General features: G+C 44.5%; 1 protein-coding gene across 2 annotated transcripts; it reads left to right on the top strand.

The window, feature by feature from the left end:
- The first annotated feature begins 6,433 nt into the window (after window positions 1-6,433).
- smurf1 (SMAD specific E3 ubiquitin protein ligase 1) lies at window positions 6,434-19,533 on the top strand. 2 transcript variants are annotated; one of them, XM_037476428.2, is made up of 18 exons: window positions 6,434-6,718; window positions 12,253-12,291; window positions 12,772-12,880; window positions 13,130-13,263; window positions 13,387-13,452; window positions 13,574-13,649; window positions 14,007-14,218; window positions 14,316-14,400; window positions 14,881-15,027; window positions 15,156-15,378; window positions 15,635-15,738; window positions 16,144-16,258; window positions 16,361-16,539; window positions 16,636-16,773; window positions 16,887-17,007; window positions 17,111-17,312; window positions 17,754-17,838; window positions 17,919-19,533. In XM_037476428.2, exons 1-18 carry the CDS (start codon window positions 6,664-6,666, stop codon window positions 18,016-18,018), a joined length of 2,190 nt encoding a protein of 729 aa, XP_037332325.1. In that variant the 5' UTR covers window positions 6,434-6,663; the 3' UTR covers window positions 18,019-19,533. The 2 variants fall into 2 exon arrangements, with proteins under 2 accessions (XP_037332325.1, XP_037332326.1); XM_037476429.2 differs by having other exon boundaries at window positions 17,763-17,838.
- The last annotated feature ends 446 nt before the right edge of the window (window positions 19,534-19,979 follow it).

Consider the following 19,979-nt stretch of genomic DNA (forward strand, 5'->3'; position numbering starts at 1 on the left):
TTTCTCCTGGTACCTTGAGACAGCCTCCTCCGGACCTCGTTGGAGCACAAACCTAAACTCCTGCAGATTGTTTGTCTATGTGTTGTTACATTAATTTGTATGTATGCAAGTATGTGTGATTATTTACACCCTCCAGGTCTACGTTGAGGTCTCTGGTTGGCCTTATTCAGGCTGGCAGCTCTGGCCAGAGCCGCCTCCTCGGCCTCCTGGGGACGCACTGCCAGTTTCCACCGCCTCAAGGAGAGTGGGCGTTAGGAAAGAGAGCAAAAGAGGAGATTGTGGGAATAAATTAAAAGTTATCACCCTTCGTGTCTCCACAAGATTGACATGTGTGGATCTTTTGACCACATTTTAATTCAAAGCGGCAGGCGCATTTAGTAGGTCGATTCCCTTTCCGAGTGGCCTCCTTGTTGACGTTGAACTCTTCGATTTCGCCTTCATACCCTGTCTGTTCGTCAGTTTGACTTCCACTCTGGTCAGGTCCTCCTCTACCTGCTTTTTTCCACAGCGCCGCTGCCGTGACCTCCGATTGGAGCACTGCCTCCTCCAGCTTACGCCTCAGCAGGCCCGCCTCCCGCTTCCTGTTCTATTCAATACGAAGGGTCGGCGTTCAAAAGGACCAAGGTCAGAGTTTTTCCCAGATTGCAACAAAATGGCGCAAACTGTGGTTTTACTTCCCTCTGTTCGATTGAGAGCTGTCAGTCACACTCAACTGGGCAAGAGTGGCCCCTCCCACCTCCTGATGTCTGGAAAGCTTTGCCCTCTTCGGCTTCTCCACCGGCCTGCTCATTAATAATTGTCACTGTGTGAACATTGTTCTGCAGTTATGTTCGAGGTGTGATTCATACCTTGGCTCTCACGACTCGCTTAGTGTCCAGATCCTCCTCCAGCTCCTCAATGCCGCCCCGAGACGAACGACAAACGAGTACAAACAACTATAAACGGGAGTCTTTGAAACCAGATCACTGATCAGCTCCTCATTTTCACACTTTGGCCATTTGCTATAACACCTTGGCTCCTCATCTCACATCTCCTCCTTTCTCACTCTAGTGGCCTTATAAAATATTCATAACCTCTAATTTATCACGGCCTAAAATAAATCGTGTCTGGCTGCTCAAAGAGAAGTCACAATTTTTGGAAAAGAATAAATGTATATATTTACATTGACGTAATCAACTCAAAATCAGAGTTTTATTATTTGTTGTTTTTAGCTCCTAAATAAATAAAGGTATGAGTAGGATTTAAAGCGAATTGTAACGTAATAGTGTGCTGGTCTTTTTCCATACTTGAAACCACAGAAGAAGAAACCAGCCCACATACCTGGTGCTCTTTCAGCTGGCGGCCCAGCGTGGCACTGAGAGCCGGTTGTTGGAAGTTGCTCTGATGTATCATAACCTTCTCTGCGAAAGAATCAGGTCTTGTGAATGAATAATAGATTGTATTGTGACTTTCTAATTGAATGAAAACGCCACCTTTGACACAGTTTTGAGTATTCGGAAGGAAAAATTAAAATAATCAAAGCCATGTTGTCTTTGGCTTGGTAGAAATAATTGTAGCCAAAAATGTTCATGAAATAAATCCTGCTATGAGTAACTTTGCACGATTGTAAGTGTTTATAAAGAGTTTCGTAAAGCCTGATAGATGTGTAACCACGTCTTATGACTGAGTTCATAATGACGCACGTATAAAGTGTCAGCGAATGGGTTTCGTATGTTACATGTAGAGAGGAAGTCATAGAAAGCTAAACCCAATGTGTCAGCTGCGTGTGTGTGTGTGTGTGTGTGTGTGTGTGTGTGTGTGTGTGTGTGTGTGTGTGTGTGTGTGTGTGCGTGTGTGTGTGTGCACGCTTCTGAGTTTAGGCTTTTTCTCTCTCACTTCTTGGTGACCTCCTCCGGGTCGAGCTTTGTGTCCAATAATCCAGATGTGTCCAAATCCTCACAGCATTTGGAGAAATAAACTACATCTCCATAAGCTGCTGCTTCTGCGTCTCTGCCAGCGAGGATTCCTGAGACTCTCTCTCCAGCTCAGCCAGTTCCCCCTCCAGTCGCCTCCTGTGGCCATGGAGGGAGGCGCGGTGCCGTCCACTTCCTTCTCGCGCAGACACAGGGCCTTCAGCTGCTTCCCTGACGTTCTACTCTCTAGTGTCTCATTATGAGAGTTTACACATATCACTGATGCTCCCAGAACGTTTGCAGCACACTTGGGATGCATTTTGCCCTTCTGCAGCTCCGGAGAGTAGGCGGCCATGAGGTGGACAACTTTTTCAGCCAGAGAAGGGACATGGAATTAATTAAATGACTCCAACAATGTCTTGTTAGACTTAATGGGTCGGAACCAAAATACACAAGAGAACGTCCAGAGAGAGAGAGAACAGGTGGACTCTTTATACGCTGAGTGGAATCCACATCAGCTTTTTCCTCTCTGGCTCTCTGTTTGAACTTCATGTTGTGTTATGCCTCCAGCCAACTCGTACACACTCGGCTTCTTGTGAACACATACAGAGAGAGACACTTACACATCAGCAGGCTCATCCCTCACACACCCACACACACTGTTTGGGGGTCTGCCTTCAGCAGCAGAGCCTCTGTGAGACGTAGTATCAAACGTAACAATGAGAACTCAAAAATGAGATACCTCAAAAGCTCGTCCCAAGGTCTAATAATGGATATAATTAATAATTCAGACGGAAAGGAACATTTCTCCCAGTGGTTCTCGAGTTTTTAGTGAGGCGCCCAAACCGCCACAGAAGAGCCCCCTCAACGCCACATTGAATCTAAAGTGGATGCTGTTCGGCCCTCGTAATATATATTACAATACTCAACTGTAAGTATTAGGTTTTGGTTTGAACAATTTTAGGCAAATGTTACATTTAAATATTGTAATTGTTAATCCATTAACTTTAGCTTACTTCGTTACACTTCTTCTCTAATCTTTTTTTATCTTAATCTTTAGCTAACTAGGGACTTCCGCAGTTCGTGAGGTTGCTTTACCGTTGGCTGGGTAGTATTTAGGAGGAACATCTGCTGAACATCACGCCTCCTCACAGTCACCGCTTGATCAGAAATGGATGATCGCTCAATCGTCATGATTACCGCAATCTCAGTGAGATTATTGACATTCCTCTTGACATCAGCTCAATATGTCTTAAAGTAAATGTAAATCTTTAAGACAAAAATAACGCTTTTGTGTCAGAGTCTGCAGGGGTTGACTTTGTCCCCATCTTTAGACTGAATATCCCTAGCGACAAAAACTCCTTCTCATTTCTGACCCAGCAGGATTGATGTTGCATGGTTTATTCACAGCATGCAGCCGCTACGTCCCCCGGGGGACCCGGAGTGGCACGGGGTCCACATCTGCCTCGCACTCCCCTTTTTATGGCACCAACACACGCCAAACAGCTGATCGGCTCAGTCACCTACTCAGTGACCCGCAGGCTGAGCAGAGGAGAGAAATCAGAATGTGTTAGAAAGAGGGCACGACTCTTAACAGGACCCAATATTTGCCTCAGATACTCACCAATGCAGGAGATGGAGGAAAGCTCCGGAGGAACATAGATGTGTAAGCTGAGGCCACACACATCAGGCTTTCTTCTTCTGGATATCGCCCCAACTCCAACCCCCCCACCCCCCGCATCTCTAAAAAGCAACAATGTTGTAGTTGTAGTAATGTGATTTTACTTTGCGCATTTGGCCAACAGATAAGATTTCAAAACTGTTCAGCTGAGAAATGACTTTTGCTTCATTGACCGTGTGTCTGTGTGAGAGCTTTAACTAAGTCTCTGTGATTGGAACTATTTAAGTAGTTGTGAACACACTCAACTGGTCTCAAGGGTTCCAATGAATCTTTGGCTGAATAAAATACACACACACACACACACATATATATACACATAATCACATAATCATAATAACAGCTGTACATGACTGATTCAGAGGGATAAGTCAATTTATGTGTGTGTGTGTGTGTTTGTGAGTTTCTGCACCTGTGGAGAAACACGAACACGAATTTTGTCAACCGGGTGGCTACTATACTTACCGAATATCTTTCGAACCTGATTTAGCAATGCTATTGATATTGTAGACTTTTTTGGTTCGATCACTTCCACCTGTGCCCCTTGCCTTTATGTGCGTGTGTGTGTGTATGTATGAGTGTGTGTGCGAGAGCGCCTCTGGAAGTTTGTGGTGTCCCATGAGCCGTTTCACTGCTTATGTGGATTTACTGTGTCCTGTAAACAGGCTGGTGAGAGGATCCATTGTTCCACCAGCTAATACTGCAGCCGGGCAGCCAAATCCCTGCAGCCATTATCCCTGCCCACCCAGTTCTCACTCAACCTTCAGCGGACTGGGCTTTACAATTCTGACAAAACATTTTGTGAAGCACGGCATATCATTCGAGATAAAGTGACTTTATTCTGAATTGATGTCAGCATTATATGATGTTGCATTATACACTCACCGGCCACTTTATTAGGTACACCTGTCCAACTGCTCGTTAACACTTAATTTCTAAGCAGCCAATCACATGGCGGCAACTCAGTGCATTTAGGCATGTAGACATTGTCAAGACAATCTCCTGCAGTTCAAACCGAGCATCAGTATGGGGAAGAAAGGTGATTTGAGTGACTTTGAACGTGGCATGATTGTTGGTGCCAGAAGGGCTGGTCTGAGTATTTCAGAAACTGCTAATCTACTGGGATTTTCACGCACAACCATCTCTAGGGTTTACAGAGAATGGTCCGAAAAAGAAAAAACATCCAGTGAGCGGCAGTTCTGTGGGCGGAAATGCCTTGGTGATGCCAGAGGTCAGAGGAGAATGGCCAGACTGGTTCGAGCTGATAGAAGGGCAACAGTGACTCAAATAACCACCCGTTACAACCAAGGTGGGCATAAGAGCATCTCTGAACGCACAGTACGTCCAACTTTGAGGCAGATGGGCTACAGCAGCAGAAGACCACACCGGGTGCCACTCCTTTCAGCTAAGAACAGGAAACTGACGCTACAATTTGCACAAGCTCATCGAAATTGGACAATAGAAGATTGGAAAAACGTTGCCTGGTCTGATGAGTCTCGATTTCTGCTGCGACATTTGGATGGTAGGGTCAGAATTTGGCGTCTACAACATGAAAGCATGGATCCATCCTGCCTTGTATCAACGGTTCAGGCTGGTGGTGGTGGTGTCATGGTGTGGGGAGTATTTTCTTGGCACTCTTTGGGCCCCTTGGTACCAATTGAGCATTGTTGCAATGCCACAGCCTACCTGAGTATTGTTGCTGACCATGTCCATCCCTTTATGACCACAATGTACCCAACTTCTGATGGCTACTTTCAGCAGGATAAAGCGCCATGTCATAAAGCTGGAATCATCTCAGACTGGTTTCTTGAACATGACAATGAGTTCGCTGTACTCAAATGGCCTCCACAATCACCAGATCTCAATCCAATAGAGCATCTTTGGGATGTGGTGGAACGGGAGATTCGCATCATGGATGTGCAGCCGACAAATCTGCGGCAACTGTGTGATGCCATCATGTCAATATGGACCAAACTCCCTGAGGAATGCTTCCAGCACCTTGTTGAATCTATGCCACGAAGAATTGAGGCAGTTCTGAAGGCAAAAGGGGGTCCAACCCGTTACTAGCATGGGGTACCTAATAAAGTGGCCGGTGAGTGTATGTTGATAGTCTCCTCCTTGTGAACCACAATTGTGCATAAATACAGTTAAAACTCTATTACGATGTCTTCTACCTTGCTGTATTCAAATACTTGTTTGAAAACAATCATCAACTAACTGCCTGGATTCTTCCTAATTACAAACCTGTTGGATGAAACAGTTCAAAACTTGGAGTTTACTGCCATCTCAAAAGTGATTCTGTAGTTTGGAAGTTTCTGCAGACCCTATCATGATTGAGTTTTCCAATTAATTCATTTTGTCACCCGGGTGGCTACTATACTTGCGGAATACCTTTCGGTCCTGATTTGGCAATGCTATTGATATTGTATACTTTTTTGTTTACTGTAAATTATAAAAATGAATTTGAAATAATCAAAAGACACACACATACATGATTATCAATTTGAAATGATTATATTATTAATCTTCTTTATATATATCCCGGGACTGGTGGTATTTGAGAGGTTTTGGGAGATGGGAAAAATCAGAAAACTCATTATCAAAAACTCAATATCATAACTCATGTCATAATTAAAAATTAAAAAACGTTATTGAACATTATTTATCGGTTAATTATCTTACTGCATTTCAAACAGGCATGGTAATTCAGTGTCTAATAACAATACGTTTTTTTATGTAGAATACAGCATCCTACCGAAAAGGAAAGCAAAACTGTACGTCTGAATGTTTTAAATATTAAAATCTGATATTTACGGGCATGCCCACGCTTCTCGGACGCGAGCCCGTAACGTGATACCCGTTAAGGACATGACGTCAGTACGTTCTTGAGCCTGCCCGAAAATGCTCTCCCGTGTAGTTGGATTTCGAAAGACCGCAGGACTTTGCGATGAAATAATACCTTTTTACCTGTGAGGAAAACCAAAACAAACCGCATGTTTTAAAACTGAAGTTACTCGCGTTCCCATTAAGTGGTGAAACGGTGTTTTAGGGGGACTCCGACGGGAAGTTTGAGTGATCGTTTTTCCCGGAGTGATGTCGAATCCTGGGACTCGAAGGAACGGGTCCAGCATCAAAATCCGACTGACAGGTAAAAAACGATACCGAAAGAAAGCGCTTACGGTGCATGTTTCTACTGGAGCTAAATGTTTCCCATAAACACTGCTTTTGTAACGTGTTGCTGATTGCAAACCCAACGAACACAGCAAAGCGTCTATGAGGCTCTCGCCTGTGCTGTTTGCCCAAACATCCGGTTTTTGTGTGGCAAACACAGCCGCACAATTGCTAGCTTGTTAGCTTCGATGCGAACCAAATTAGCGAGAGGACATCCAAGAAGCCATTCAGTATCATGTGGGGTCTCCACAGCACGGACACCCAGCTGGTGGCCTGGGAACGGGTCATTGGAAAAACCGACTCTATAAAAGACACGTTTAGAAACTTTAACAATTGCTAACACTTATCTCCTAGCCAGCTGTAACGTTAGCTTCACTAACACTGTAACGTTAGTTACCGTTGACCGCTAACGCTTGCTAGCTACACCCTTTTTTTTCTTTTTTTTTGGACCAGCAGAACCCATCGCTTGACCTGAATGCGACGAGCTGTGTATCCGGGACGAAAGCTAATGTCGAGCCACAGCGTCCCTGAGAATCAATCGCCTCGGTAGATTTGACAACGCTAGCCCGGATCACCCCGGACTGTGTCGGTGGCATTTGCTGCTGTGTCAGCTGTAGAAAAAACGAATCGTCTGACACGTTAAACTTGCCCAGAAACGCTTGTTCCTGTGGGCATCATGTAACGTTACTCAATTCATATATATATATATATATATATATAAATATATATATATATATATATATATATTATTATTATTATTATTATTATTATTATTATTATTATTTGAGGAGGGGGTCATGCTTTCCTCTGTAGGGCACACATGAGTGTCTCTGTCTTTTTGTCTCACACACAAACACACACACATGGACAGCTGGAACAATGGTTTTTACTGTAGCTAATGTAACCCCACTGTGCACCCAGGGGCCTCTATTCAAATGGAAATGACCACTCTTTGCCGCTGGGCAAACGCCTTGTCCCTTCTTCTGGTTCAAAGTTGAGCAGACACACAGCAGAATGTGCTCGCTGGTGGACTGAATACTTTGGGTGGTTTGTGTTCTCATATTAGGGCACGACAAGTGTACCAATTGTGACAGAGTGCGTTATTGAATGCGATGGGAGGCCACTTGTCGTCTGTTTTTCATTTTTCATTGCCTAGTCTGTTTCTTCTGAAAAAAGAGAGCAGAGCATGCACCATTTGTGACAGGAGAGGCCCGACCATCTGACACGCTCCTTGCGCTTATCATATTGTTTCAGTTTATCTTTACTGGCCAGTATCACCCACAGTGCCGTAACGTAAAGTAAGACTTGTACCAGTTCCTGGTCCTGCCTCTGTCAAACTTTATCCAAAAAACATAACATTCAGTAAGGAACATATCTTTTTTTATATAAGCGTGTTCCAGACAAAATTCAAAAGGGATTGTGAGTTATAAGTTGACAGAGCTACTGTAGCGAAAGTGTACAAAATTGACTGCCGACAGCTTCTCAGGTGTAAATGTTTCTTGCTCTTGTATGATAATAAACTCAAAATCTTCAAAGTGTTTGACAGACACAACACAGATTTGCAGACGGCCCAATTTTCTCTGAATTGGTATGATTTATTATCCAATATTTTATATACAAATCTATTAATGCATTAACCAAAACAATGAATAATAAATTGGTATTGTAAATAATCCTTAGCTGCTGGCCTCATTGGAAGAATTGCTGGTAAAGTGCTATCATCCATCAATATAATTCAGTACTAACATAGCAAAAGCAATATAGAAAGTCTGGTTGAAGAGAAGAAAGAAATTATTTTGGTGAATATTGTGCTATCAAACAGTTATGAAAGTGTGTCTCGGTGTATTAGACTGTGGAATGTTTTTTTGTGTGAAACCCATTATTTCAGCTCAGATAAAAATGTTTCTTTTTTTTCTTGCCCCTGACTGTGCCCCGCCCCCACAGGTATGAGTGGAATTCTAATTGGTGAGGAATGTTCAATGAGCCAATGGGAGCGCAATGCTGGCCGGCTGAACTGTGTTTGGTCTGCCAGAGGGACGGGTGGTCTGGCCACATTTGAAAGGCCCGTGTGTCTCTGTGGCAAATACACAAAGACCAGACAAGTTTGACACTGGTCTAGATAACGGAGGCGACGTTGGGTTTGCATGGACAGGTTTGAGTTAGATGAGGGGATTCTGTGGGGAAGCTCAAGAACCATGCTGCAATATATTTTAGATGTTATGATCTAATGTAGATGGATAGTACTGGACCTTATGAAGGCACCCTTTGCTTTAGGGTTGTCTATTGAACCTAATTACATAATATCACAAACACTGTTGAATGCTGGAAATATTGACTGTAGATCATTTGTTTGTGTTTCTTGTTTAATTTAATTATTGAGGATGTCTTTTGGTACTGACAAAACATGGTTCATACGGCCCAATTCGGGTTGTGGACACTTTGGTCCCCTACTGCTGCACGGTTTGAATGCAGGACAGGGCAATCTAAAATGCAGGGAGTTAATGAAATAGTCAAATAGGACTAAGTAATACATTTTTGCCAGGGATTTAATTAGCTTTATTGCGAGGAAAAAAGCCTTCCAATAAGTAAAATAATCTGTGACTCTGTGACCATGCAAGCAACACGTGCTGGTCAGATTTAGTTAGCAGGTATTCAGATTTAACACTGATGTCTTTATTCTTTTTTTTTCTTTTTTCCATGTGCCAGCACAGGGCTGCAGCAGTTGACTTGGGATACTCAGAAGAGCGGGAGGGAGGGAGGGAGGGGAGAATGAGAGATATCTGAGGGGGCAAAAAAAAGCAATAAAAAAAGAAGCAACACAAAAAGCAGCTCAAGTGTAAAAGAGAGTGAGAGAGGAAGGGGGGGGGGTAATCATGCTTACTTAGGAAGCAGCATAAGCACTCCTAATCCTCTCGCTTATTGAGCAGGCTGCTTGTGCAGAAACACACACTTAGAAAAGTGCACACAAAATAAGTGCAGAAAGGAGAGCCGACGAATGAGACATCGCTGCTCAAGCAGGCGATGGGCGAGACGGATGCAGTGCATTCAGAATACATTTTAAAAATGAATGAAATACTATACCTATTGTTTGTATTTGTGTGGCGGTTAGCTGAAGATCGGGTGGGTGGGTGCGTGTGTGTTTAGATGCATGTTGGTAAGTAAGTGACATATTTGCTCACTCGCCTGCTGGCCGCTGCTTTTGTTTCTCTGAGGGGAGAAGGTTACACAGGAAGTGACACTGTTGAAATCTCATACGCGTCTGGTCACTCTACTCCACTTGTAAACCTGTGATTGCCCTCTGGAACAGTACAGTACTCACTTTTTTTCTGGCTCGATTTTTGATCACAAGTAGTCATTTAAATGAATACATAATTGCACGTTGGCAACGTTTCATAAATTGGTATTGTAAAAAATCCTAATAATAATAATAAGGCTGCTGGCCTCATTGGAGGAATTGCTGGTAAAGTGCTATCATCCATCAATATAATTCAGTACTAACATTAACAAGCTTTCTAAGCTTCTCTACTTTTATGGCTGAAGGCAGTGCTCTCTGCGCTTAAAGTGCTGGAGTAGAGCTAAAATGCATTTATTTTGTTATTTTCAAGTGTCAGATTGTTGATTGGTGTAAAAGATGTTGTGGCTTCTTATATGGTGCTTCCTTTCCTCACTATCCACCCGCGAACTGTTTCTGCTGTGTTCCCTACAGATTGAATAGAATTTTCTCCCGCTGGCTCTCTCCAGCTCTCCGGGTCTTATTAAAAAAAAAAAAAAGGAAACCCATAAAGGCCAAAAAAGAAGGCGGCAGCAGGGAAATTGAGAACCAGCTGAGCTGTAGTTGTGTGTGTCTTTATCAGCCGCGACCTTGGCAAAATGAAAAATTTCCTGAGACGCCGAGAATGGGGCCTGTCACACATTGAGAGGCACAGAAGAGCCAGTCGGGAGGACAGACGGGGGGGGGGGGGGCGGTTGTCTCTGGGAAGAGATTGGAGGATGAGAGTGAGAGTGGGGGGGGGGCAGAGCAGACAGCGACAGAGAAGGTCTTCCTCTCTGCTTGTCTAAAAGGGGAAGTGGAGGCAAATTAGAAACTTGATTCTCTCCTACTCCAGCTGTGTTTCCTTCATTGCGTGTGTGCGTGTGTGTCGAAAGAAAATGAAGTCTCAGTGTGGAATGTTTGAGTCAGGATGAGGAATCGATGAGGAAGAGTGAAGGATATCCTGCAGCCATTCTCCACGGGTTAATCACAGGAAAGAAACCGCAGCATGCCAGACACATCTCCGCCACCACACACTCACCACATCCGAAGCTGCTGGCGGGATCGCAGACTTCCTCCATCGCTGTCTGGGACCCAAACCAGATCGTGCCAGATTAGAACTGGTGCCTCAGAGCAGCGGTAACGGTTCAGGTGGCGCAGCGAATCCGTTGGGACCAGTTTGTCTCTCCGGAGCCGATACTGTTGATACGAACTACAGAGCGTATTTAGGGTTGCAGAACAATGACTTTATTATTGCCATCACTGTAGCACTGTCTTGAATCATCTGGTTATCTCACTAAAAAGATCAATGCATTTGTCCCGAGTCTTGGTTGACATTCACTCCAAAGCTCTGTCGCCTACACGTCAACACCAAGAATGAAGAATATTCAATAGATTTTCCATCCATCTAATGTCTTATGAGGCAGAAAGACACCATAAATCGGTTGTGTGAAGAAGGAACATCTGCTTTAGACTGAGTGGACGATGCTGAACGAGAACGTTCTTGGGAAGTATTTCCATTTCTTACTTGCCCCCGGAGGTAATTTGCGGCGTGTACACGTCAGAGTACTTTCTTTGGACACATCCGGTTCCCAACAGGGGGCTTGAAGGCTGATCGTTAACGTTAGAGCTGGACATTTAGACATGTGGTGTAAATATTATTGTGCTTTCCACTCCGATGACTCCTTACGGTCGGGTGGCGTTCTGAGGGCATTGCATCAGCCACCAACACAAACACGCAGCTTGTTTTTGTGCCTCCGTAATCAAGACCTGTTCTTGTGGAGGACTGGACACAAGGTTCTGTTTCTAACAATTACTTTGTTGGGGTTCAGGTATGTTTTCTATTCATGTTTGGGGGGGATTTGCAGCAGTGTTTCCCAGCTGACTGTAGAATGACATCAGGCAACTTTCACCAAACCCAAGCAACTAACAAGGAAACGCACACAGTAAACTCAATTATTTGCACGTACTTAAACTCCCAAAGTCTGGGTCACTATGAGCTTTGTTCTCTGAATCCACAAAGTGTGTGTGTGTGTCACTGCACACACAGTGATTCTCACATTAGTCTACACTTACTTATTCTTGTCTGCACGTCACATCAGTTTTGCTGCTCATTACCATCCTGTGGCATTCATATATTATACCCTGACCGGCATTCTTCCTCCGCTCAGATAAACGTGCACCAGCATTTGTACCAGCCCACACAGTGAGATATCTTTGTGTGTGTGCCGTTTTGTTCATAATGATTGTCTCTCTTGCAGTATTATGTGCCAAGAACCTCGCAAAGAAAGACTTCTTTCGTAAGTACTTTTTTAAGTATGACTTTTTTTTTTTACTCACTGCGCTCATCATTCCGTGCATGAATCTTTCGACCTGACGATCCGTCTACACGATTAATCGGTGTGTTGATGAGGGCCTGTGCGGGCCGTCAAATGCAGCGCTGTTTGTGAGCTGCAGCTCTTGTGTCATGATCGTACACATCCCCACGTTTAACGCTCCCAAGACCTCAGAGTTCCGGGTGTTCATTTCCCCCGTTTCACCATCCCACCTTTGCATTTAGGCAGCAGCAACAGCTGAATACAGCATCCTGTTATTGAGTTAGAGCTCTCAAACAGCAGGCAAGTCTCAGCAGAGGAACGGATAAGATAAAAAATCAGCTTGATGTCTTTTAAAGCAGAATGCCAGTTGAGATATTACTCAGATATCATCTTCTCTGAGATTCAATGCGTTGAATGCAAACAATTAATTTGAGCTCTGTATGTGTGTGCACGCGTTTGCAGGCCTGCCGGATCCATTTGCCAAGGTTGTGGTGGACGGATCAGGCCAATGCCACTCCACAGATACAGTCAAGAGCACACTGGACCCCAAATGGAATCAGCACTATGACCTGTGAGTCTCCAGCACACTCACTCACAACTACTGCACAACATCTCTCTTAGAATGTCTCCTTACCGGTTTGCTTTCGACAGATTATACTTTAAGTAGAAGATGTGGCCCTTTTGATCTTCAGAAAACAAGGGCTTGCCTATGTATTAACTGTCTCCTGGTTGGCCGATTTAATCTATTTTTCTGTGTACATTGATACACTGATACCAAAGCCCGAGGTAGACCAACAAGCATATCCCATCTGTTTTTCAGCTACATCGGAAAGACCGACTCCATCACCATCAGCATATGGAACCACAAGAAGATCCATAAACGACAAGGGGCGGGCTTCCTGGGCTGCATACGACTGCTCTCAAATGCCATCAGCAGGCTAAAAGACACGGGGTGTACGTCTGTTTCTTGTGTCTCTCAGCCCACTGATTGTGGAAATCCACGTGAATGCAGATCACAGATGTTAATTAAAGAAGAAAGGCTTTTGGTTCACGTTTCCCTTTCTCCTCCTCTTCCAGACCAGCGTCTCGATCTATGTAAGCTGAACCCATCGGACAGTGACGCAGTGCGGGGGCAGATAGTAGGTAAGGTGAACCCCCCCCCCTTGCTCCCCCCGTGTCACCTTTGATTCACCACGTGCGCAACCGCCCCCCCGCTCCGACACAAAATCGCCTCTTTGACCTTTTACCACCTGCTTGTTTCCAGTGAGCTTACAGACGAGAGACCGCATCGGCAGCGGAGGTCCCGTGGTGGACTGTAGAGGGCTGTTGGAAAATGATGGGTGAGTGTGAGTCAGCAGATGTTTGCGCTAGCAGCGGTATAGAATCTACTCAAGAGAAGCAATTGTTGTTCGGTGCCGCTTCTCTCAGTTGTAAGATTTAAAAAAAAAAGGTGAGTCAAAGATGGGGATTAAACAGGGGACAATGTTTGTCCCAAAGATCACAATGTTTTTTTTTTCCCCCCAACTGGACCATCATTTACTAAATTAAAGTCATGCTTTGTTGAAGAAGAGTCTAGCGATTGAGATCATAAACTCATGATCACAATGTTTGAGTGAATAAATCTCACAGACCTATATATCTTCTTTTTGCGACCAGAGTAGAACACACCCAATATCAGTAGCTTGTGCGCTTTGCAGGCCCGTGTTCGAGGGGTGTTTTAGCGAAGAGCCGCTGCCCTACTCGGACCCCACTGGGGCGGCGGGGGGCGGGAACTGTCGACTCGACTCGCCCGGCCAGGAGGGCCGTCTTCAGACGCAGCGAATCAGAGGGCAGGACTCACGAGGCCATGGCCACACCCCTCAGAACAGACCTCATGGGCACCAACCGCCTGACCTGCCGGAGGGATACGGTCAGTCAATCATTGCTCTTGAGGTGTAAGTCGTCTCTAAATATCTGATGTTATGAAGCCGTGTGACGTCCTTCCCTTTCCTTCCACTCTACAACAGAGCAACGGACGACGGTGCAGGGCCAGGTTTACTTCCTTCACACACAGACGGGCGTCAGCACCTGGCACGACCCTCGGATACCTCGGTACGATTCCTCCCCGCTCCACTCGGGTCGGGTCCAGGCACAAGCTGAAATTAGATGAACCTTGAATAAACCCATTTGGACAAACTATGCAACAGGACACACATTGAGGAGAAAGCAAGGGAAAGAAAGAACAGGAGAAGTCACCACACATGGGATATGTTTTGGATTATACAGCTCTGAAGTTTAAACATATAATTGTGGCAATTCATAAAAATAAAAAATACGCCCCCACTTTCTTGTTAGCTGAACACCACACGCTGTTCCTGGTGCACCGCCCTGCCGGTCTCCTTTCTTTGTTACACACTAATTCCACCCGCCGATTACGATAAAGTCCCATGTTGGTTCCCTCGGCCCCTGGCGCCTGATCGTAGATCAGTGTGACGGGTTAAGAACGCACGCTGCGTCGGCTCTACGCGGAGGCCGCTCTGGTGGAAGGCTGCGTTCTCACAATGTTGACCTGCTTACTTGTCCCCGTCGCAGGGACCTCGCCAGCGTGAGCTGCGAGGAGCTCGGGCCGCTGCCGGTGGGCTGGGAGGTCCGGAGCACGGTGTCGGGCCGGATCTACTTTGTGGACCACAATAACCGAACCACGCAGTTCACCGACCCGCGCCTACACACCATCATCAGGTACGCACGCACGCCCGCCGGGTCGATCATCACCAGACGTCCATGACACTTACAATAAATGCTAAATCTGTGACAAGTCTGTCAAGTTGTCTCTTCCCCTCGCCACCCCTTCTTCTTCCCACCTCCAGCCAGCAGTCTCAAGCCAAGGAATCTTCACAAGCCCCCCAGATGGATGTGGGGGGCGAGGAAGGGGTAGGTGGAGGAGTCGGCGGAGGAGGCGAAGTAGACGTGGCCGCACGCTACGAGCGGGACTTGGTCCACAAGCTGAAACTGCTCCGCCACGAGCTGTCGTTGCAGCAGCCTCAAGCGGGACACTGTCGGATAGAGGTTTCCCGGGAGGAGATCTTTGAGGTGGGTGCCGTTCACAAACATTTCCAAGGCCGCTGTCTCCATCTGTCTGTCACACACACGCGGATAGATCTGTGGATGGAGTAAGAGTATGAAAAGGGCTCATACAGCAGCTACCACCACTGCCGATCCTTTCGGGTTTTCTTCTACGAACGTGCACCGATGTGCCCGTTTACAGACATCACTGATCTGAGGGAGTGTGTTTTGTGGGTTCCTATTTGTTTCTGATGATGTGTTAACGTTGTGTGGGTCGGTGTAGGAGTCGTATCGGCAGATAATGAAGATGAGGCCCAAAGACCTGAAGAAGCGTCTGATGGTGAAGTTCAGGGGAGAGGAGGGCCTCGACTATGGGGGGGTGGCCAGGTAATTTCATATTCACTCTGTGAGCTCTTCTCCATTTGTTAAAGGACGTTCATAAAAAATACGCCATATCGCCAGCACTGCCATTGTTTTAGTTATTCCAGATTTGAAAACTAAAAGTTAATGGACTTTTTTTACCTGCACCCTCAGAAATGATCTGGGTAAAGTGCGACATCTGTTCATTACCAGGAATCAAATTTGTCATGTCGGTTGGTGTGTAACATTGGACAATAAGACAATGGAAAACCAGACAAATAACATTTGGTGCATTTAGCTGCTGAAAGTAGAATTCCGCGTATCATATACTTTTTTTTCTTTTTCCCATTGTTCAATGATTAATTCATGTGTCACCAAGATTGGAAGAGAACATGTTTAACATTTTATTAACAATGTGGTGGTTGTCTGTAGGGAGTGGCTGTACCTGCTGTGTCATGAAATGTTGAACCCCTATTACGGCCTGTTCCAGTACTCCACAGACAATATCTACACACTACAGATCAACCCTGACTCCTCCATCAACCCTGTGAGTCTCCATGCACGTACACTCACACTCACACACACACGTGATCTGATCCTCTGTGACTGTTTCTGCCCATCTCTCCGGCTGTGTGACATCTCTTTTCAGGACCACCTGTCATATTTCCACTTTGTGGGCCGTGTGATGGGCCTAGCAGTTTTTCATGGCCACTACATCAACGGGAGCTTCACGCTGCCCTTCTATAAACAGCTGCTAGGCAAACCCATCCAGCTCAACGACCTGGAGACCACCGACCCGGAGTTGCACAAGAGCCTCGTCTGGATATTGTGAGCAAACGCACCGGCGCCATTAAGAACTGTCCTCCTCCGGGTGCTGATTTGTCACGAGCTCGGCACTAACTTGTCCTCATGCTTTTTGTGCAGAGAGAACGACATCACTTCAGTCCTCGACCACACGTTCTGCGTGGAGCACAATGCCTTTGGGAAGTTCTCGCAACACGAACTCAAACCTAATGGTCGCAATCTCCCCGTCACAGAGGAGAACAAAAAAGAATACGTGAGGTAGGAGTTATGCTACACCGTCGATGTGGGTGGAGTCCGAACTATGCCCTTGGTACAGTGTTAACCATGTACAATGCAGAAACTGTACTTATTTAGCCGTGTGTGTGTTTCAGGCTTTATGTGAACTGGAGGTTTATGCGTGGAATTGAAGCCCAGTTTCTGGCTCTACAGAAGGGATTCAGTGAGCTCATCCCCCAGCACCTCCTCAAACCCTTTGACCACAAAGAACTTGAGGTACATGTTGTCTCCAGGTCCTTACTTGTTTCCTTTTTCCTAAGTCCTATCTCATTGGATCTCTATCTTTCTTCTCCCTCCCAAACCTCTTCCTCTCCTCCAGCTGATCATTGGAGGGTTGGGGAAGATAGATCTTTCCGACTGGAAAACAAACACGCGCCTCAAGCACTGCACGAGTGAAAGCAACGTGGTGCGGTGGTTCTGGCAGGCGGTGGAGGCCTTCAGCGAGGAGAGGAGAGGACGCCTCCTGCAGTTTGTCACCGGCTCCACCAGGGTCCCTTTACAAGGGTTCAAGGCGCTTCAGGGTGGGTCATGCACTGGCTTAGACACCAAACACACACACACTGGATGTCCGTTACCTAGTTTATCGAATGCTAATAAATTCAATTTTTATGAAATTTCACTCATGAATACACATCGAGAATATACAGGACATGGAGATGTATTCAAATACTTTCCCCAGGATGGCAACTAACACTTGTGTTATTGATTACAATTTTTTCCTGGTAATCAGATAATTGTTTTATCTGTCGCTGAATAGTCTAAAGATAACTCGAAGATATTTGGTTTGACGACGCTTAACTTTCAGTAGTAAAAACTTAAATCCCCTAAGTATGAAATTGAAAGCATCACCTGATCAACTTGGTAAACGCTGACCTTTGTACATGATGTTTGACTATTTGGAGACTGGCGAATGTTCCGTGCACCAGAGTAGAGCAGTGATAACTAGAATGTATGTGTGTAAGGTTCTACAGGTTCTGCAGGACCAAGGCTCTTCACCATCCACTTGATAGACGCCAACACAGACAACCTGCCCAAGGCTCACACGTGGTGAGGACACACAAAAGACAATAGCAGGTTGTCCCCTTGTTTTATATTTGAGGCAACTGATTGTCCTTTTCCTTCCCTAGTTTTAACCGCATAGACGTCCCTCCCTATGAATCTTACGAGAAACTCTACGAGAAATTGCTGACGGCCGTGGAGGAGACGTGTGGCTTTGCTGTGGAGTGACTGACCCACAACCAACCCAACGTACACACAGTCCCACTTTCGCTTGCACTTGCACACAAACTAGTTGACTTTTTACGTATATATTTATATATATATACAGACACACAGACATCAGCAGAATATCAAGTATACGCGGAGTATACGGAGCGGTCAAGCATCACAAGAACACGCGGCATTCTGCCTACTCTTCTCCGCCAAACTGTTGGGGGTCAAAGGGAGGAAGCGCAGTGGGAGAGGAAAGGATTAAAAAGAAGACAAAACAGACAGACAAAATAATAAAGTATTTTAAAAATGTTCCGATGTTTTGAAGAAGCATTTTTATCCTTCAGTTTTAACAAGCTATGATGTCATTCTTCAGAATGTCTGCCACCCCAGCAAATGACTCCCAACATGCTCGAGTGAAAGGACAGAAACGGCCAATCACATGCCAGCATGGGAACAGAGACCTTGAATTTCGACGTATGGAGAACAAGGCGGAGACTGATTGTCTCTCCGTCTGACGAGTTGATTGAGTAGTATTCATGCGTCATGTTTAACCACTGTTGCGAGCCAGGGAGAGAGAGAGAGAGAGAGTGAGAGAGAGAGAGTGTGTGTGTGTGTGTGTGTGGTTACCCTGTAAACATGATCAATTGAGCCTGCTCTTCTGTTATGGTAACCTTTTTGTCTCTTCCGTTTATATCTGCTACCACTCTGATCAACTCTGATATTTTATTATTTATTACTAAGTGATTACTGACCAAGCTGCTATTTGCTCTACAAAGAGCCCACACTAATCCCTCGATCAACCCCCTCTATCAGAGTTAAAGGGTCAATTCACTTGCAATTCAAGTAATCCACGAAGTGGGTTTTATTGAACTTTGTTACATTTATATTCATATCATTGGGAAGAAATACTTTTGTCAGTGTGTAATAACTATTTTGGTGTTTTAGATGCCATTTTTCATTAATTTGACGTGAAAGGGAAAGATCCTACCAGCCCTATTTTTAATATCTAACTCTACTGATTTTATGGCGAGGTCACAACCTGAATATATAACTAAATGAGCCACTTGGATGGAAAGTCTGCTTCAGGAATTCTTTTGGTTTTATGTTTCATCTGTAATAAAAGCTCATAAGCATTTCCTACATGTTTCATCATCCATTTCATCAACTTTTTTTTTGTGACCTTGATGTCTCTGCCCATCTCATTTTCTCCACAATCCGTGATGTTAGTAAAAAGTAGTTTTTGTCCTTGAAGACCACCATGAATGAACAAAGTATCTTTGCAGTCATTGATCCTCCAAACAAGTGAATGAAATCAAATACCTAAAAGATGAGCAAGCAATGTGAAAAAAAGTTTAAATTTCTTGAAGATTGATTATAAAGACTGTTAAGCAGTATACATTTCAATCTGCATTTTCTAGGATCTGAGTTCACTGTGTAATGGATGCAAGAGTATTGTAACTTACTATGTACTAAACATTTATGAAAAATACAATGTAAATAAGATTATATTAAAAGAAATTAAATTGAAAATATCTTGCTTGTGTATGTTATTGTCTCATATGCATATATTATAATCCAAATGGACCATAACAAATATCTGTATATTAATGCATTTAATAAACTTTTTATGTATATACATTACTATTATTATTACATGTCATTTAGCTGACACTTATCCAACGTGACTTTCAATAAGTGCATACAATACAATTCCGCACGTGTTGGAAGCAAATCTGTATTTTATTTCATCAAACTTTTCTGCTGTCCAAAGAGGCAAATTATGTTCAAAATTGTCATCTCAATTTTTAATACATTTTAATATTTTTTAATTAAGGATTGTATGCCCGTCGTATGATTTTTCTCTTTGTGATTTTGATATTTTAAATAAATGAATACGTTTTAAGTTAAACTATGTTTTGAGACATCTAATGTTCGAGGTGTATTTGTGTCCACAGTCCCAATGAGATCCTAAAACC

This window comes from Pungitius pungitius, chromosome 12 (genome assembly GCF_949316345.1).
Source record: "Pungitius pungitius chromosome 12, fPunPun2.1, whole genome shotgun sequence".
Classification (NCBI taxonomy): domain Eukaryota; kingdom Metazoa; phylum Chordata; class Actinopteri; order Perciformes; family Gasterosteidae; genus Pungitius; species Pungitius pungitius.

Bases quoted from the DNA above. Each gene is read 5' to 3' on its own strand.
- smurf1 (XM_037476428.2), top strand. From the start codon at position 6,664: ATGTCGAATCCTGGGACTCGAAGGAACGGGTCCAGCATCAAAATCCGA. The intron at 15,379-15,634 runs GTGGGTGCCGTT...GGGTCGGTGTAG, and splicing joins CCCGGGAGGAGATCTTTGAG to GAGTCGTATCGGCAGATAAT. The intron at 16,259-16,360 runs GTGAGTCTCCAT...ATCTCTTTTCAG, and splicing joins CTGACTCCTCCATCAACCCT to GACCACCTGTCATATTTCCA.